Source organism: Marmota flaviventris, chromosome 8 (assembly GCF_047511675.1).
Source record: "Marmota flaviventris isolate mMarFla1 chromosome 8, mMarFla1.hap1, whole genome shotgun sequence".
Classification (NCBI taxonomy): Eukaryota; Metazoa; Chordata; class Mammalia; order Rodentia; family Sciuridae; genus Marmota; species Marmota flaviventris.
Window position 1 is genome coordinate 84,318,128 of NC_092505.1, and position 18,339 is coordinate 84,336,466.

The window sequence follows — 18,339 nt, forward strand, 5'->3', positions numbered from 1 at the left end:
CGTGTGTGTGTGTGTGTGTGTGTGTGTGTGTGTGTGGCACTCACGCACTTTTCTCAAATTATTTATTTTGGGACCAGGGATTAAACCCAGGGGATCTTAACCCTGAGTCCCATCCCCAGGTCTTTTTATTTTTTATTTTATTTTGAGATATGGCTGGCCTGGAACTTGTGATCCTCCTGCCTCACTCTCCCAAACTGCTAGATTTACATGCCTGTGCCATTGCTCCCAGCGATTTATTATCCCTTTGGTATTGTTTTCTTAAATCATTAATTTATTTCTTTATATTTACTAATTTCTTCCTCCTACTTTCCTCGTGTTTATTTTTATATTTTTTCCTCCTAAACTTTTGCTTGTTTAATTTACTATGATTTTTCATATGGGGGCCCTGCTTTTTTATTACTGTCCACCCCCATTTGACTTTTTTCCCTGGTTTTTCATGGAAAAGATCACCAGAAATAGACATTATGATTGCTGTATGTATATAGGTGACTCTATGACCAGTGTGATTCAGCAATCTGTACAATCAGAAAAATGAGAAATTATACCCCAATGATTCAAATGTATGAATTGCCAAGATCATTGTAATGTCATGTGTAGCAAATAAATAAATAAATAAATAAATAGAAAGAAAGAAGCTTATTTTGGAAATACATATATATATATATATACATCACCAGGGAGCTTTCCTCCCTCTGAAGCTGAACCAGGGAGGAGGAACCCCACGGCTCTAGGAGGAACTGGGTGGCAGAGAGAAGGCTCGAGTAGGCTCGCCCCAGAGACCCGGGCTCTGCCGGCCAATCGTCACCACCGAAGCCCTTTTCTTCTCCTTGATTGGCTTTCGTGGAGACGCCCCCATCTGTATTTGGAAGGGACGGTGGCTGGCGGTGGACATAGGGTTTAGGAGCGGAAAGGGCTTGCGCGTGTGGGTCGCAGCCTCCCTTCTGTCAGCAGTCAGGCTCCCTGGATATGGCGGCGGCCGCGGCAGCGTCAGTACTGCTGGTGGCGGCGGAGAGGAACCGTTGGCGGCGTCTCCCGGTCCTGCTGCTGCCGCCGAGGTGACGGCGGCTGGAGGGGCGGTGGATCAGTGGTCGGGGGCTAGGACACAGGGTGCATAGACCCGCATGAGCTGCGGGAAGTGCGGAGGGACCCAGGGTCGCGGGCTGGGAGAGGACTGAAGGAAAACCCCAGCCGCTGTCCGGGGGGGTGGGGGGGTGTTCTGCCGTCAGTCTCTGCAGCAGAAATGAGACATCTCCACTCATCCTTTTCTTTACCTCTTCCCGCATCCACCCTTCAATCTGCCGTTGGCTTGTTTTTCCACTTACGAGGACTGGGAGAGAAGTGGAGCTGGGCCTGCCATCCTCCATGCTTCTGTCGACACTGTGCACCTCCTAGGCGTTTACTTTCTGCTTTCGCAGCACCGTTTGTGTGCCAGCATTATTACAATCCCGGTTCTGATGAAGCTCAAGAAAACCATAGACCTGCCCAAGATCACGCAACTAGCAAGAGGGGCCTGGACGTCCTCAAAGTCCATTACAGTTCAGCTCTTGGGTCCAAATCAAAGAAAGACTCCTGGGGCTCTTTCCCATTGTTAGTTAGCATGCATTCAGTTAATAAGAGTGAATTTACTTTCCATAGGGCTGGGACATTTGTCAAAAGCTCTTATACCCAAGTTGGAACAGAACCATCTACCAAGTGACTCACTCTAGAAACCTGGCTCCAGATCCATTTCAAATTTTAGTTCCAGGCATGAGTAATGATTATTCTGGCAGTGAAAACACCCTCAGATTTGCAGGTAGCTAGCTTCTTTATCTTTCTTTGCTTCAGTGTTATCATTTTCCACCATTCTGGAAAGACAATGTAGCTTAGTGTCAGAGGCACAGACTGCAGTTAGAAGGTTGGTTCTCAGCTTAGTTACTCACTAGGTGTGTGACCTTGGCTGAGTTACTTAATATCTCTGCTTCAATTTTCTTACCTAGGAGGAGGTGATGCCAGTATTCTCAGTTGTGAAAATTAACACATGGAAAGAAGTTTAAACAGAATCTGACCTGTTTCAATCATTTCATAAACAAACTTTGTAAACTCAGCCCTTTAGATAAACTTGTTTGCTTTTATTTTCCACAAATGATTGTAGCCGCCTTGGACTTTCAATTACTAAATTATAGGACTCACCTAAGCAAAATAAGAAAGTTGGTGAAAATAATAGTAGTGCCACTCTTTTTCTCCTGACTTTTCTTCAGTTCCCAGGGATCTTCAAAACACTACTACAGACCCCTTTCTTTCACTTCCCTCTCAAAGCTTATGTAGTACCTATAGAATGATTCTTAATATTGCTGTCACTCTAGAAAGCCTTAGAGTTGTTGATGGATTATAGAATTAAAAAAAAATGAGTCGGTATAAGGATTTTACATTTCTCTTCATGCCGTGATTCTCTGATAGCTTAGAGAAAAGAATTTTTAGTCGTGAAATTCTAGGCATGAGAATAGAAGCTTTCTTGAGTCAGAGTGTATTTATTTCATCGAAGCAACCTCTTAATTTTGTTTAAGTCACTGTTTTAAGTTGTAGCTTAGATAATTGTGGAAAATGGAATATACCAATTAAAACATTGTTGAGATAGAGGATTATAATGATATATCTATCTCCATCTCTTTTTACTAGAAGATGGCAGAAGAAAACTTTAGGTCAACAGTGGCCTTGAAACTTTATTAGGTCTTAAGACCACTTTATAGAAATATCTGATTAGGACAGGCCTTAAATCTTACCACAAACCTACCTGAAGAATACAAAGGAAAGAAGATGCTAAATTAGAAAATACCTTATAAAAAATCAGAAAAGATGCTCTTCCTTGAAGATCAAGAAAGTGAAGTCAACTGAATTGGGAAGATGTGGAAGAATGGCATCCTTCTAGGGAAACTCTCTTACACAACTCATGTGCCAAAGCTGTGGGTCTTCCCACCAGCCTTTCATGGATGGCAGCATCCAATTGAATGTGTATTAAGTGGCAATGAGTATATAGAGTCACTATAGTGATGCAGCCTTCTGAATCTATGCCCCAGTGTAATATTAGTCCTACTCAGTTACATAGTATATAAAAAAGATATATATACTGCTATATAATTATACAGTATCTTATGTACACTGTGTGGAAAGTTTTCACTTTATGAAACCTTTGTAACAATGGTTTTGCTACATCTTCCAGATGTAGATGGAAAAGATTAAGGTGGAATTGCTTCTGCAATTTGATTTCCCAGCATTTTCTTTTTTTAACTGAAATCTAGTGAATATCGTACTTTTTTGTTCTCAAAGTGAATCTTGCCTGCTTTCCATCAGCTCTTGACTAATGTTTCAGTGTTAAATTACTGTCTAAACAGGTATTGGGGAACTAAACTGTCATAAACATTCATGAACTTCTACCTAGGTAAAACAGATCAAACAAGTTATTCCTCCTTTCCTTTAATACAGAAATTTGGAATTGAATTACATATTTTTAAAGCTGTGATATGTCTTCAGAATCACCTCTTATAGTCCTCTCTTGTACAAGAACACTGAATATAAGATGTAAGGCTTGCATCCCCAATTCAAGGGGCAAATATCAGTTCCTGGGAGAGCAAAAAAAAAAAAAAAAAATCTTACATAGCATCATGGTTTGTGGCCCTTTAAAGCTCAGTCTTACATATAAAATCTTATCTCATAGTTCTTAAGTTTTCTCATGAGGAGAGTAGTAATGAAAAAAACAGTTGAAAAGCACTGGTGACTTGAGCTTGGGCAAGTTGATCATTGGGTCACAGATGAACACTCAGCTCTTGTGACTCCATAGCCAGCATTCTTTCCCTTTGCTGCCCTTGCTCAGCTTCCTTCCCTTTACTTGTCTGTTCTTAATGTCAAACCTGTCCTATTAGGATTGAATTCTATTGGTATTTTTTAAACTAGTTTAACCATCATATTTTTAAAAGACAAAAAAAGGAAAGTATCAAAATGTAGGGTGATTTATCTTTGATGAAACTTCTAATTATGTGTGTGTGTCAGGTAGTATTTACTGAGAGTTATTATGTTAAAAAAAAAGTTGGAAAAAAAGCTGAAGTAGATGATCTTGAAGCACCTTGGTTTTTTAATCTTCTGTGATTCTGTGGTCAGATGTCAGACTCTATTGTAAACCCGTTAGGTGACTCATTCAAGGACTTGTAGTTCAAGAGGAAAACAGCCAGAACTCTTAGCTCCTTATTTCTAGATTAGTTTTCTTTCCCAAAGAAAGTCTTACTAAATCACTCTGTTAGTGTTAGGTTTAGTAAGGTTTAACTTAGATTGTATCTGGGTTTGGTTTCAAGTTTTTTAAAAAATTAGATTTTGAAAGAACAATAACTGATATTGTGTTTTCTCGTTAATTTTTATTTCATTTGGGTTTGTTTTATAGGAAATGGACTTGGAAGCAAAGAACCATGAAGTATGGAACAACCACAGGTACTGACAGACTTTGTTGGCTTTGCTTCAAACTGAACTAAGAAAGAGACATGTTTAGGCTGGGTGTGTGGTGCACATCTGTAATCCCAGCAACTTGGGAGACTGAAGTAAGAGGACTAAGAGTTCAAAGCCAGCCTCAGCAACTTAGAGAGTATCTAAACAACTTCATGATAACCTGTCCCAAAATAAAAAGGGCTAAGAATATAGCTCAGTGGTAAGCATCCCTAGGTTCAATACCAAAACAAAAAGAAAAGAAAAAGAAGAAGAAGAAGACATGTTTAACCTTTAGTTTTATGTGTAATAGAATTAGTTCTCACAAACCTTTGAAGTTTGGTATTTTTATGATAATTTTCTTAGCAATTTTTAAGACAGGTTTTCACTTCTTTTATATCAAAAATGCCTCTTGCTGTTGAGTCTAAAATACAGCAGGTAGTAATGGAGAACATTTTATATTTATGTTGTTATTTCTGTCTGTCTTACCCTTGTATTATGTTGAATTGGAAAAGCATAACTATGGTGGTTAGTGCTTTTAAAACTCTTCTTTTTAAGTAGCAGAATCTTTTTCTTCAAATAGAATTTTATGTGGAATTTCCAGCTATAAAACTGATGAATATATACTAAAATTATAAATAGAATAAATATTATAATAAAAATAGAATATAGTTATAACTTTCATCCATCCCACCTCCAAATGCACACATAAATCTTTGATTGGTGACTTCTGATAACTCTTGAGTTCTATGGATCCCCATAACAAAACACTATTTTAAGTTATGTGAACCTTTATTTTTTTTAGAATGACTTTATTACAAACTATCAATATTTACTTCCAATGATGATAGAAGTGCATTTTACATGTTAATTCAATGGCATGTCATTATATGGCTGATGGCAGGCAACTGATGCAATATATAGCCTGTGTACCTAGGATTAGAGGCAAGGAAACAGAGTAACTCAGAACTCAGTTCTGGAGTCAGGCAAACCTAGGTTCAAATTCTGGATTCACCACTTATTTTAGCTTTATAATTTGAAAAGAGTAGTATCTGTTTAAGCCTTAATTTCACCTTTAAAATGGAGATAATGACAACAGTATCATTAGTTGATCCTCCTCATTCAGAAATTTAACATCCATGGGTTCTGCCTCCATGGAATCAAGAAACAATTTATAGAAAGTATTCAGAAAAAACAATTACATTTGTACTAAATATATACAGACTTTTTCCATATCATTATTTCCTAAATAATACAGTAAAGCAACCATTTACATAGCAATTTATATTGTATTAGATTAATTAATCTAGAGATGGTTTAAAGTTACACTGGAAGATGTGTGTTGTATGCAAATACTGTACCATTTTATAGTAGGGACAAGAGCATTTAGGGAGTTTTGTATCCACATGGGTTCCTAGAACCAATCCCCTGAGGATACCCAGAGACACTCAGGTTTGAGTCTTTCACATAAGACCTGAGGCATAAAACCTGCTTATTAGAGATTAGTTATTATTAGCTAAGATGATTTTTAAGGTATTTTGATTTTATCTTTGACATAACAAAGCATGTTTTAATTTTAAGTTTAAAAAGCTAAGTAATTGTAGAATTTATGTTAATAGGGATATCTTGAATTTCAGTGAAGAGAAAAAAAATGCATTAATATTTGTTAAAAAGATAATTTTAGGAGTTGGGGTTGTGGCTCAGTGGTAGAACACTTGACTGGCATGTGTGAGGCACTGGGTTCGATTCTCAGCACCACATAAAAATAAATAAATAAATAAATAAAAGGTCCATCAACAACTAAAATATATGTATGTACACAAAATTTTTTAAAAAATGATAATTTCAGGCTGATTTTACCAAGACAAATCTTTATCAACTGGTTACGAATATTCTAATTCTTGTTTCTTATGCCTCAGTAATATTTGCATATGATCTTTATGGTATTTTAAACAGGAAGAAACATTACCAAGGTCCTCATTGCAAACAGAGGAGAAATCGCCTGTAGGGTGATGCGAACAACCAAAAAAATGGGTGTGCAGTCTGTGGCTGTTTACAGCGAGGCAGACAGGAATTCCATGCACGTAAATATGGTATGTTATTAAAATCTGGAAGCTAAATCTTGTAAGGATCACATTTATTTGCTTTATTATGTAAGTTTAGTTTTTTTATGATGACAGTTGATGTTTGCTAGGGTTAACAGAGTTTAAGTAGCTAAGGTCAAACTATTCACTAATAATTCTAAGTAAAAAGACCCAACTTCCCTGTAGATTGGGTTATCAGTTATTATGAGCTATCATGCACCAGGCAGAACCCCAGTCATGGATGAATTCAGCTTTTGGTCTGTTTCACCTGCAGCAAGACTCTAAGCACGCCACAAAAATTCATGGGGACCAACTTCTCCTGGTCTTTCACCACTGTATCACCCACCTGTTCACAGCAGATGATCTTGATTTCACAGAGAAAATAGAATTGAACTTCCTGCCACAGAATCTGCTGATTCACGCACATCTGCATCCATCCTGTTCCCATCCAGTGCCAGTCATCTGCCTACACACTAGAATCCTCATCTTTTTCAGACTTTTCTCTAGCTGGGGATATAGCTCAGTGGTACAATATGTGCTTAGCATGCAAAAGGCCCTGGGCACCATCCCCAGCACCACAAAGAAAGAAAGAAAGAATTTTCCCAAAATAACTAAAAGCATAAATTTCAAATGTCTCATCATAAAAAATGATAAGTAAACCAAATGATGGTTATGTTAATTATGTTGTTTAATTATTTCACACTATATACATATTATCAAAAATCACATTGCATTCCATATATACACATTTATTATCTGTCAATTTAAAATAATAATAAAAAACAAATTGATATATTTGTACCTCAAAAAACATCTTCCATTTTCAATGATGTGTTTTTCATCACTCTCCACTAGATCCTTCCTAAAAGCATTTAAATACCGTACAATTTCTCCATCTTCATAACTATTGGCAGTTCCACATTACCCTCTCCCCCACTTACATTCTCTTTCTTCTCCAGTTTATCACCAACTTAGTAGTCATTTACCCTGCTCCTTTCTCTTCTTTGCCTACCATTCTCTTCTGAACCCATTTCTATTCAGCCTATGTCCCCACTCCTCCATTGACACTCTCCCTGCCAAGGTCACTGTAACATCTATGTCCCAGAATCTGATGGAGTCTTTTCGAGACTAAAATGGCTTGACCTCTCAACATTATTTAACGTCATAGTAAACTACTCCCTCCTTTTCAAAGTAAATTCTTCTCATGGCTTTCATTATTTCCAACCCTTCTGTCCCTTCTCGGTGTCTTTTTTCTGGGATCTGGTCCTTTTTTTAATTATTATTATTTCCTTTTTTATAAACTTTTTTTAAAGTTATAGATGGGCATAATATCTTTTATTATTTATTTATTTTAATGTGGTGCTGAGGATTGAATCCAGTGCCTCACATGTGCTAAGCAGGTGCTCTACCCCAGCCCTGGGATTTGGTTCTTGAATCCCTTCTTTTCTGGAGATGTATATTGGTAAAACTGAAAGCTATTGAGCTAGGACCAGATGTGTATTCTTCAACACAAACATTCCTGTAGGTTTGTGTCCCAGAGACACATTCACATATACATGCAGATAGAGGTTTGTACAAGAATGTTTCCTTCAGCCTTGCCCATATCCAACTTTTTTTTTTTTTGCCTCTACATTCTAAATGCATGTGAAGAAGTTCATGATTAAAGGAACTGTAATACCTCCATACTGTGAAAGAGCATGCAACTGTTATACAAAGCAGAGTAGACATATATGTACTAAAGTGGAAGCAGCTTCAAAACATACTGTTGGTAAGAAATGCACCTGCAGAAGATAACTATATAGTATGATTACATCTGTGTAAAAAACAAAAACTAAAACTGTATGTTTATATAAATATGAATGAATAAATAGGAATATGGATATGGAAAAATATGTCCCAAACTGGGTATAGTTGAAGTTATATCTGGAAGGAAATTGCAGTTTGGAGAGGAAACAGTACCAAAGACTACATTGCCTTTGTATTATTGTTGACATTCTTTAGAAAGGGAGTGAATTTGCATTTTGTGAAACCAAAAGCTTAATTTTTTTTTATCCCATATCTTGTTTTGTTTTCCTGTAGAAGAAAATCCAAAACTTTTGTGCCCTACAATGTTGACCAGAGGGTCCTTTGACCCTTCACTCACTATTCCAGCCACATAAGCTTATATTGATTGCTCAAGTGGGCCAGACTTCTTCCCACCTTAGGTCCTTTATATATGATGTTTTCTCTGCATGGAAGGCTCACCCCATCTCCATTCTTATTCCTGATCCATGTTCTCCATCCATATGCCAGGCCAAGTCCTCATTGTTCTTGAGGAACTTTCCCTGACCTTCCCTTCTCCCATGTCCTGACCACCTTCAGACCAGATCTGGTCCTCTTCCTACCTCTGTTATGTACTTGGTTTTTCTTTCAGGGCCTTTTTCCCCCTACATTTTTATTGGTGCATTACATTTGTTCACAATGATGGGTTTTCTTATTACATATTTGCACATGAACACAATATAACAATATAATTTGCCCTCGAGGCCTTTATCACAGTTGTCATTAGGCGTGTGAATGCTTAATGTTGTCCCTCTAGACAGGGCCATTGGTCTTGTTTACTGCTGTTCAGACTGCTTCCCCATCAAAACATGGCACATAGTAGGCACTAAGTCTTTTGAATGAATGAATATTGTCTCTCTTGTCTACTGCAAAAGATGCTATTATTATATGAAAGTTCTAAGGAACAGTACAAAATAGTTGACAAATGTATAGAATGAGTATTATTATCATATTCTAGCCATTATATAAACCTCAGTAAACTTTCACTCTTTTTCTGCTGTATATATCAATTGTATATTTTGTTTCTTGTCAAATTTAACTTAAGATTATTATTGTTGTTATTAATACCATGATGTATGACTGTTGTTTTCTATCCTAAGACTTTAGTTTCATTCTAGTATGTGGTTTATGGGTAAAAATCAAGTTTTAGCACCTTCTTCATGCAAAAGATTATAAAACTGGCTTTTATAATATAAGCATGAGCTGATACTTTTATAATATAAGCATGAGCTGATACTTTTATAATATAAGCATGAGCTGATACTTTGGTTTTGCAGTCCTTATGTTGTCCTTGAGAAGGCAGCATTTTTTTATAATCATAAAAATAACTCTGAAGCAGTTCTAAGAAGTGTTTGAGGGTGTACCAGCCACTTCATCTTTTAAGCAGGTACTATTTCTTGAACAGGCAGATGAAGCATATTTTATTGGACCAGCTCCCTGCCAGGAGAGCTACCTCTCTATGGAGAAAATTATTCAAGTGGCCAAGATCTCTGCTGCACAGGTAAGACTTTTGAAAAGATTTACAAGAGGAATAAGTTTTTGTAATTTATGCAAAATTATTTGTCTAAATTATTTTCTATTTTTAGCCAAGACTTTTTCATTTGGTTTTTGGATTGTAAACTAATCACATCTCTTTTTGTTCCTCTTCTTGACTGAATCCTGTGTACTTTAGATCTTTTCAGAAGTAAGTAGAGGGAAGATCTAAACTGTATATAAAAATGGAGAGATATTTCAGCTCTTCTACCTTCAAAATCAGATGCTAAGAGCATCAGATCCTTCAGGAGAATAGATGATACTCTAAATTACAAAGTAAAATATAATCAAAAGAGAAGTCTTTTTCTCCTTGACTTCTAGGTGTCATTGTAGTAACTCACCATCTGTTTTTCCAGTATCCCAGGCTCAGAATTTGGATATTATTACATCTCTTCTTCATCCTTCAAAATGAAATAGGAACCAACTTGTGTTGAATCTTTCTTTGAAATGGCTCCAGACACAGTTCTTTTTGATCACATAGCCAGATCTTTTGATCTCTTATCTGGATTTATGAGTCTCAGCTGATTTTCCTACTATTAAATCTGTTATCAATTCAATCAATTCTCCATACTTCCATGTGAACATTTCTTAAATATGGTTCCTTATTATTTTCTTCCTCTCCCCCTGCCCCATTTTAAAAACAACCCCACCCCTTCCCTATCTTATCTATTAGTAAATTTTCCTTGGTTTCAAGATAAAATCCAAACCCTTTAGCATAGCACACAAAAGAGTTTCTGATATTATCCCTTTCTATTTATCAAGACTTTGGGGCTAGGGTATAGCTTAGTGGTAAAGAGGACTTGCTTAGCATATGTGAAGCCCTGGGTTCAATCCCTAGCACTGCAAACAACAACAAAAATCCTAAAAAAAAAAAAAAAAAACTTGTGTTTTGTCTCCAGTTATTTATAATAACTAATAAACTTCTCCCTCTTCTTTACACATGCTATTTACATGCTATTTCATCTATGCATTTTCTGATATGGTTCTACCTGGCAAGTGTCTCTTCCCCCATTTCCTTTCATCCATGCATTTACTCTCTCAGCCAGCACTGATTGGTTTCCTGTTTTGTGCCAGTTTCTAACCATGGATGCAGCACTAAATAAGATGGAGACAGTTCTATCCCTACAAAGCTATGCTGTAGTGGGTGAAACAGATAATAAACATTTAAACAAATAGAGAATAGAACAAGCAGAGTAATACTTGATGGGAAGAAAGTAAAGCAGAATAAGGAGACAAAGACTGGATGGGAGGTACTTTTAAATAGGATAGTCAGGAGCTGACAATGGAACAAAGACCTAAACAAACCAGGAATGGGGGCCTGAGTCACTGTAATCCCAGGGACTCAGAGGCTGAGGCAGGAGGATGGCAAGTTCGAGTCAGCCTCAGCAATTTAGCAAGGCCTTCAGAAACTTAGTAAGACCCTGTCTCAAAATAAAAAGGGCTGCGGATATGGATAGTGCTTAAGCCCCTGGGTTCAATCCCCAGTACCGAAAAAAAAAAAAAATTCATTTAGGCTGATCAACCTCCTTATTTATCCTTTAAAAAAACTTCATGGGCTGGGGTTATGGCTCAGTGGTAGAGTGCTTGCCTGGCACATATGAGTCACTGGGTTTGAATCTCACACCACATAAAAATAAATAAAATAAAGGTATTGTGTCTATCTACAACTAAAAAAATAAAAATTTTTAAAAAGACAGAAAGAAAACTTGTTAGAGTTGAAAATCCACTCCATTTTTAATGACCATTTTCTGCAACCATTTTAGTTTAAGTTGTAACCCTCTAGAAAATATATGACATGCAGAATTTCTAGAGAATTTATCAATTCTATATCTCTTTTGGTTAGTATTATGTTAGATGCTATAACACAAATATTGAGAAGATAATAGATACTATTTTGAAAAGAATAAAGTTTTTTTTTTTAAATATCAATTTCACCTGAATATTCAAGATTTGAGATAGATTGCAAAAAGTTACAGATAATGATGAAAATAAATGATAAAAGGACAAATGACCAGTAATATGGGAGAAGGGAAATTGAAATTAAATCAAAAAGCTTAGATCTAGTAAGGATACTTTACATCTTCCTGGCAACCCCAGTAAGAAAAGAAACTTAGTGAGTTAACAAATTATAGAGATTCCCCCTAAAAATGATATTTGCCAATTAGGAGAGGAAATCTTGCCCTAACTCTGATTCTGAAAAAGAAACTTGAGGGTCATTGTAATAACATTGAATAATGCATGTATAGTAATTTGAACAGAATTTTTCAAAATTATAGAGTTGTTCTTAATGTGACCATTTTGATATAGGCACTTTTATAGGAACTAGAGTAAAATTTACACATGAACTAAGTTTCTGCTTTTGTCCAATGACATAGCCCTATTAAGAGATGCTAGCAGAAGGCAAAGATTTTAGGGCAGGTATGTTAGTCAGCTTTCCATTACTACATAACAAATACCCAAGATAATCAACTTATAAAGAAAAAAGTTTTGTTATGGCTCACAGTTTTAGTCCATGATTGGTTGGCCTTGTTGCCCTGGGCAAAATAACATATCATGCTGGGAGTACATGGTAAAGCAAAACTGTTCACCTCATGGCTGGGGAGCAAAAGAGAAAAAGGAAAAGACTAGGCACCACAATCCCCTTTGAGGGCACTCCCTCCCAGTGACCTAAAGACCTCTCATTGTGCCCCGCCTCTTACAGTTCCACTACCTTCCAGAGGTTGGGGACCACACCTTTAACAGGAGTTCCCAGTGTTCTGTCCCTATTAATAAAGTCATAAACTTCTTGAGGCTGTTTTGGGATTGCAATTGAACTCTATTTTCACAAGGAAATAGCTGCTTCTCTCTGAAATCTATCTAGTTGATCAAAGAGTGCCATCAAATTAAATATCTGCTAACAATAAAGAGAACAGGCAATGAATATTTCAGAAATGAAATTAAGGAAACAATTAACTTTCATAATAGCATCAGTAAGGATCAAATATGAATCAATAGCACAAACGGTTTAAGACCTACATACTAAAAATTTGTAAGTCTCTAATAAAACGTTGCTGAAAGAAGAAGTTCTAAATGAATAGATATATCACTGGAAGACTCACTATTGGTAAGATGGCAATTCTTTCCAAATTAATCTGCATATTTAATTCATTCTTTTTTATTTTTGTTTTTGGTACCCTTTTGACACTAAGCAAGCACACCACCACTTAGCTACATCCCCAGCCTTCTTTAAATATTATTTTGAGGGCTAGGGATATAGCTTAGCTGGTAGAGTGCTTGCCGCGCATGCACAAAACCATGGGTTCAATCCCCAATACCATACACACACACACACAAAAAAATTATTTTGAAACAGGGTCTTTTTGCTAAGTTGCCCAGGCTGGTAACTTATGATTCAACAGCCTCAGCTCCCCAACAGCTGGGAATATAGGCATACACCATTGCACCTGGCTTAATTCATTCTTTATCAAAATCCCAACAAGGTTTTTGGAGAAATTGGTAAGTCAATCCTAAGATAGCCTAGTTGTACTGGCTAAAACAATTTTAGCTTTACTAGCTAAAACAATTTTGAAAAGACTAACAAATTTATGCCAATCAAAAGCAAAACTGCAATCAAGACAGAGTGTTATTAGTTTTAGGATAAATATATAGGTCAGTGGTGCAGAATAGACAGTCCAAAATTAAACACACACATACACATATACATACACTAAATATTAAAATGAATGAATGAAATGTACAGATTAATATGGAAAGAATTGTCATCTTACCAATAGTGAGTCTTACAATGATATATCTATTTATTTAGAAACTTCATATGTATATATATATGTGTGTGTGTGTGTGTATATATATAAACTTCTTGAGGCTGTTTTGGGATTGCAATTGAATGATATATATATATAGATATAGATATAGATAGATAGATACAGATATATAGATATGCACAGACATATATATATGAATATCTGTTTGCAAAAAAAGGTGAACCTAAAGTCTAGATCTTAGAGCCTTGTCTCACACCTTACACACAAAAAAAATTAACTTGAAATGTTTTATGGACCTAAATGTTAGAGCTAAAACTAAAAAACACTTCTAGGAGAAAACCTTTGAGGCCTTCGGTTAAGCAAAAATTTCTTAGGCTACTATGAACAAGATCCATAAAAGAAAAAAGTGATAAAATGGTTATCTTCAAAATTTAAAATTTGGGTGCTGGGGCTGTAGCTCAGTGGTAGAACACTTGTCTGGTATACATGAGGCTCTAGGGTGGATCCCAAGCACCACCGAAATATATGTCCTTTAAAATATAAAACTTTTGGTCTTCGGGGAAACCATTTAAGAACATAAAAACAATGTTCTGACTGGGAGAACTATGTTCAAAACATGTATTCAATAAAAGGCTTGTATCCAGAATATATAAAGAGCAGTTATATATATAATGAAGAAACCCAGATTTTTTTTAATGGGAAAAGTATTTGAATAAATATTTAAGTAAAGAAAATACACAAATGTCCCACAAACCCATTAAAAGATGCTTAAAATATTAGCTATTAGTGTATGTATGTGTGTATATGTATATATATATGTGTGTTTAATTTTGGGCTGTCTGTTCTGCCCCACTGACCTATATATTTATCCTAATACTAATACCACTCTATCTTGATTGCAGTTTTGCTTTTAATTGCTATAAATTTGTTAGTCTTTTCAAAATTGTTTTAGCTAGTGTAGCTAAATCCAATGACAATAAGATATCACTTCATATTCATTAGGATGCTATGATACAAAGGACAGATAATAACAAGTGTTGGTAAGGATGTAGAGAAATTGGAACCCTCATATATTACCTGTGGAAGTGTAAACTGGCACAGGCACTTTGGAAAACAATTTTGCTGTTCCCCAGAAACTTAAAGAGTTAACATATGGAACAGTAACTCCACTTCTTAGGTATACATCCAAAAGAAATAAAAACATACATGCATAAAAAAACTTCAACATGAATATTCATAGCAGCATTACTCACAAAAGCCAAAAAGTGAAAACAACCCAAATATCCATCAGTTTCAGGATAGATAAATATAATGTGGTATACTCATACTATAGAACATTATCTGGTAATAAAAAATGAAGTACTGATACATACTAAGAAATGAATTAACCACTGGGCACAGTAGCATATGCCTGTAATCCCAGTGGCTCTGGAGGCAGAGGCAGGAGAATAGCCAGTTGAAAGCCAGCCTTAGCAACTTAGTGAGGTGCTAAGAAACTCAGCGAGACCCTATCTCTAAATAAAATACCCAAAAAAGGCTGGGGATCCGCCTCAGTGGTTAAGTGCCCCAGAGTTTAATTCTTGGTACCAAAAAAAAAAACAGAATGAACTTTGGAAACATTATGTTCAATAAATGAAGGCAGTCACAAAAGACTGTGAATTTTGTGATTCCATTTATATGAAATGTCCATGATTAATCAAATCTATAGAGATAGGGAGATTAGTGGTAACCTACAACTGGGAGGGAAGGCTGCTGAAAGGCATGGGTTTCTTTTTGAATTGGTGAAAATTTGCATAATTTGATTTTACTCAGTATCTTAGATTACAGTGATGATTGCACAACTCTGTGAAGATATTGGATTGGTTGAGTTTTACGGCATATGAGTTATATATTAATAATAATGGTTTAAAAAGTACAGTACAGCATTTTCTTTATCTATTCATTTGTTGAAGGACATCTGGCTTGGTTCATAGTTTAGTTATTGTGAATTGAGCTGCTATAAACATTGATTGGCTGTGTCACTGTAGTAGGCTGATTTTAAGTCCTTTGGGTATAAACCAAGGAGCAGTATAGCTGGGTCAAATGGTGGTTCCATTCCAAGTTTTCTGAGGAATCTCCATACTGCTTTCCTATAATTAATTAAAACAAATTAAAATAATTTTTTTAAACTGCTGTACCACTACATGTCCACTAGAATGGCTAACACCAAAAAAGACTGACAATATAATGTGTTGGTAAGGATGTAGAGAAACTTGGAATCATCCTACATTGCTAGTGAATACAAAAATAGTACAACTGCTTTGGCTGTTTCTTTAAAAGTTAAATATAGGACTGGGGCTGTAGCTCAACAATAGAGCATTTGGCTAGCATGAGGCATTGTGTTCGATCCTCAGCACCACATAAAAATAAATAAATAAAATAAAGGTACTGTGTCTATATACAACTAAAAATTATTTAAAAAAAAAAAAAGTTAACTAAGGGCTGGGATTGTGGCTCAGGTATAGAGTGCCTGCCTAACACGTCCAAGGCCCTGGGTTCAATCCTCAGCACCACATAAAAATAAATAAAATAAAGGTACTGTGTTCAACTACAACTAAAAATAAATATTTTTTAAAAAGAAGTTAACTATATAATTACTATAGATGACCCAACAATTGTACTCATGAATATTTACCCAAAAGAAATGAAAAAAAAAATGCTTACAAAAACTTATATAGGTATATTTATAGCAACATTATTCATAATAACCCCAAACTGGAAAAATATCCAAATAAATAATGTGATACATTCATGCAGTAGAATCTATACTATAAAAAGGAATGAGCTACTGACACATATGACAATATGAAATAATGCTATATGAAATAATGACATAGTCTGGTGGTGGTGCACACTTGTAATCCCAATACTCTGCTCAAGAGGCTGAGGCAGCCTCCGCAATTTCGTGAGGCACTAAGCAACTTAATGAGACCCTATCTTTAAATAAAATATAAAAAAGGGCTAGGGATATGGCTCAGTGGTTAAATGTCCCTGGGTTCAATCCCTGGTACCAAAAAAAAAAAAAAAAAAAAAAAAAATCCAGACACACATAAAACTGTGTCTTTATATAAAATTTTTTTACATATAAAAAATTTGCATATAAAATTACAGAAACAGAAGGCAGGAGACTAGTTGCTTGGGTCCTGAGAACAGGGATTGACTGTATTTGGGCATGTGGGAGTGTTTTCAAATGATGAAAGTATTCTAAAACTAGATTATAGTGACAGTTACACAGTTGTATAAATTTACCAAATTCATCAACCTATAAGTAGGTGAGTGTTATGTTTTATAAATCAAAAACCAAAACAACCGGGCTGGGGTTGTAGCTCAGTGGTAGAGCACTTGAACACTAAAACTGAACTTTTTGAGACTCTAAACTATCTGTAAAATGTGATCATCCAGCATTATCAGTAACTAGATTTTGTTGTTTGCTGCTAGAGGATGTGGGTTATTCTATTTGTATGAATTTCCCAGACAGCTGGAGCTTACCCCTTTAATTTGAAATTCTCTTTGTACATAACTATTTTGAAATCGGGTTGGCTAAGCTGTTTTTCTTTTTGCATTCTCTTGACTATAATTACAATACATCCTTATTACTTTTGAAAAACAAATATGCCCTGGCTACTGATGTTGGAGAGAGTTGCTTCATCCTTTACTAAATCACCCACGCCTCTTCCTTTTGGCTGACTTGTGTTTCCTCTGTTTGCTGTCAGCGTGTTTACTCTTAGAAATCTTGCTACTCTCAGTTACTGATTTTCCTTTCTATCTGCTAGAAAGCCAGACAAGTAAACCTAATAAAATTCTTAGTAAATTAGAAGTGAGTAGACTAAAGTCTGAGGGATTCCTCTTTCACTAACATACATAAACACTCTACTACCTGACTTTTTGCTTGCTTTTTAGCGTATTTCAGAAAGATAACATTGACAGATAGTAACCTGAGGATTATGAGGTATTAATGTCTAGCGCACTCTTTCTAGCTTTTGGATATTGTGGTTTCAATTCTAGGGCAATTGTACACAGAGACAGAGTAAACAAAAGCCTCTCACCCTGTGCTTCTTGACATTCTTCTCTAATAGTATTATTCTTTTTTCTGCAATATGGGAGATTGAACCTAGGGGCACTTTACCACTGAGCTACATCCCTAGTTCTTTTTATGTTTTATTTTGAGACCTTCCAAATTGCTGGGGTTACAGGCTTGTGCCATAAGATCGGCCCTAATAGCATTATTTTTTTTAATTAAAATATAGATTCTTCTGTGCCATCTGATCCAGAAATCCCACTTCTAGGTATAAACCTAAAAGAATTAAAAGCAGAGACTCAAACAGATACTTATATACCAACACTTATAGCAGCATTATTCACAATAGCTAAAAGGCAGAAGTAACCCACATATCCATCAACAGATGAATGGGTAAGCAAAATGTGGAATATACATACAGTGCAATATTATTAAAAAGAATAAAATTATTATTAAAAAGAATAAAATTCTGATACATGCTACAATATGGATGAACTTTGAAAACATTATGGTAAATGAAGTAAGTCAGACCCAGAGGGACAAATATCATACAATTCCACTTAAGCAAGGTACATAGACAAACTCATAGAAAGTAAAATAGAACTTACCAGGGACTGGGGCGGGTGAAGGGAAT

The 18,339-nt window shown here is 35.7% G+C and overlaps 1 protein-coding gene across 1 annotated transcript in view; it reads left to right on the top strand.

Moving 5' to 3' along the window:
* Window positions 1-876: 876 nt before the first annotated feature.
* The window catches only part of Mccc1 (methylcrotonyl-CoA carboxylase subunit 1), a 57,481-nt gene continuing 40,018 nt past the window's right edge, over window positions 877-18,339 (top strand). Inside the window, exons 1-4 of the mRNA XM_027942170.3 lie at window positions 877-1,055; window positions 4,409-4,455; window positions 6,403-6,539; window positions 9,757-9,852. Coding sequence (XP_027797971.2) covers window positions 967-1,055; window positions 4,409-4,455; window positions 6,403-6,539; window positions 9,757-9,852 — 369 coding nt within the window. The 5' untranslated portion in view covers window positions 877-966. The remainder of the gene's footprint in view (window positions 1,056-4,408; window positions 4,456-6,402; window positions 6,540-9,756; window positions 9,853-18,339) is intronic.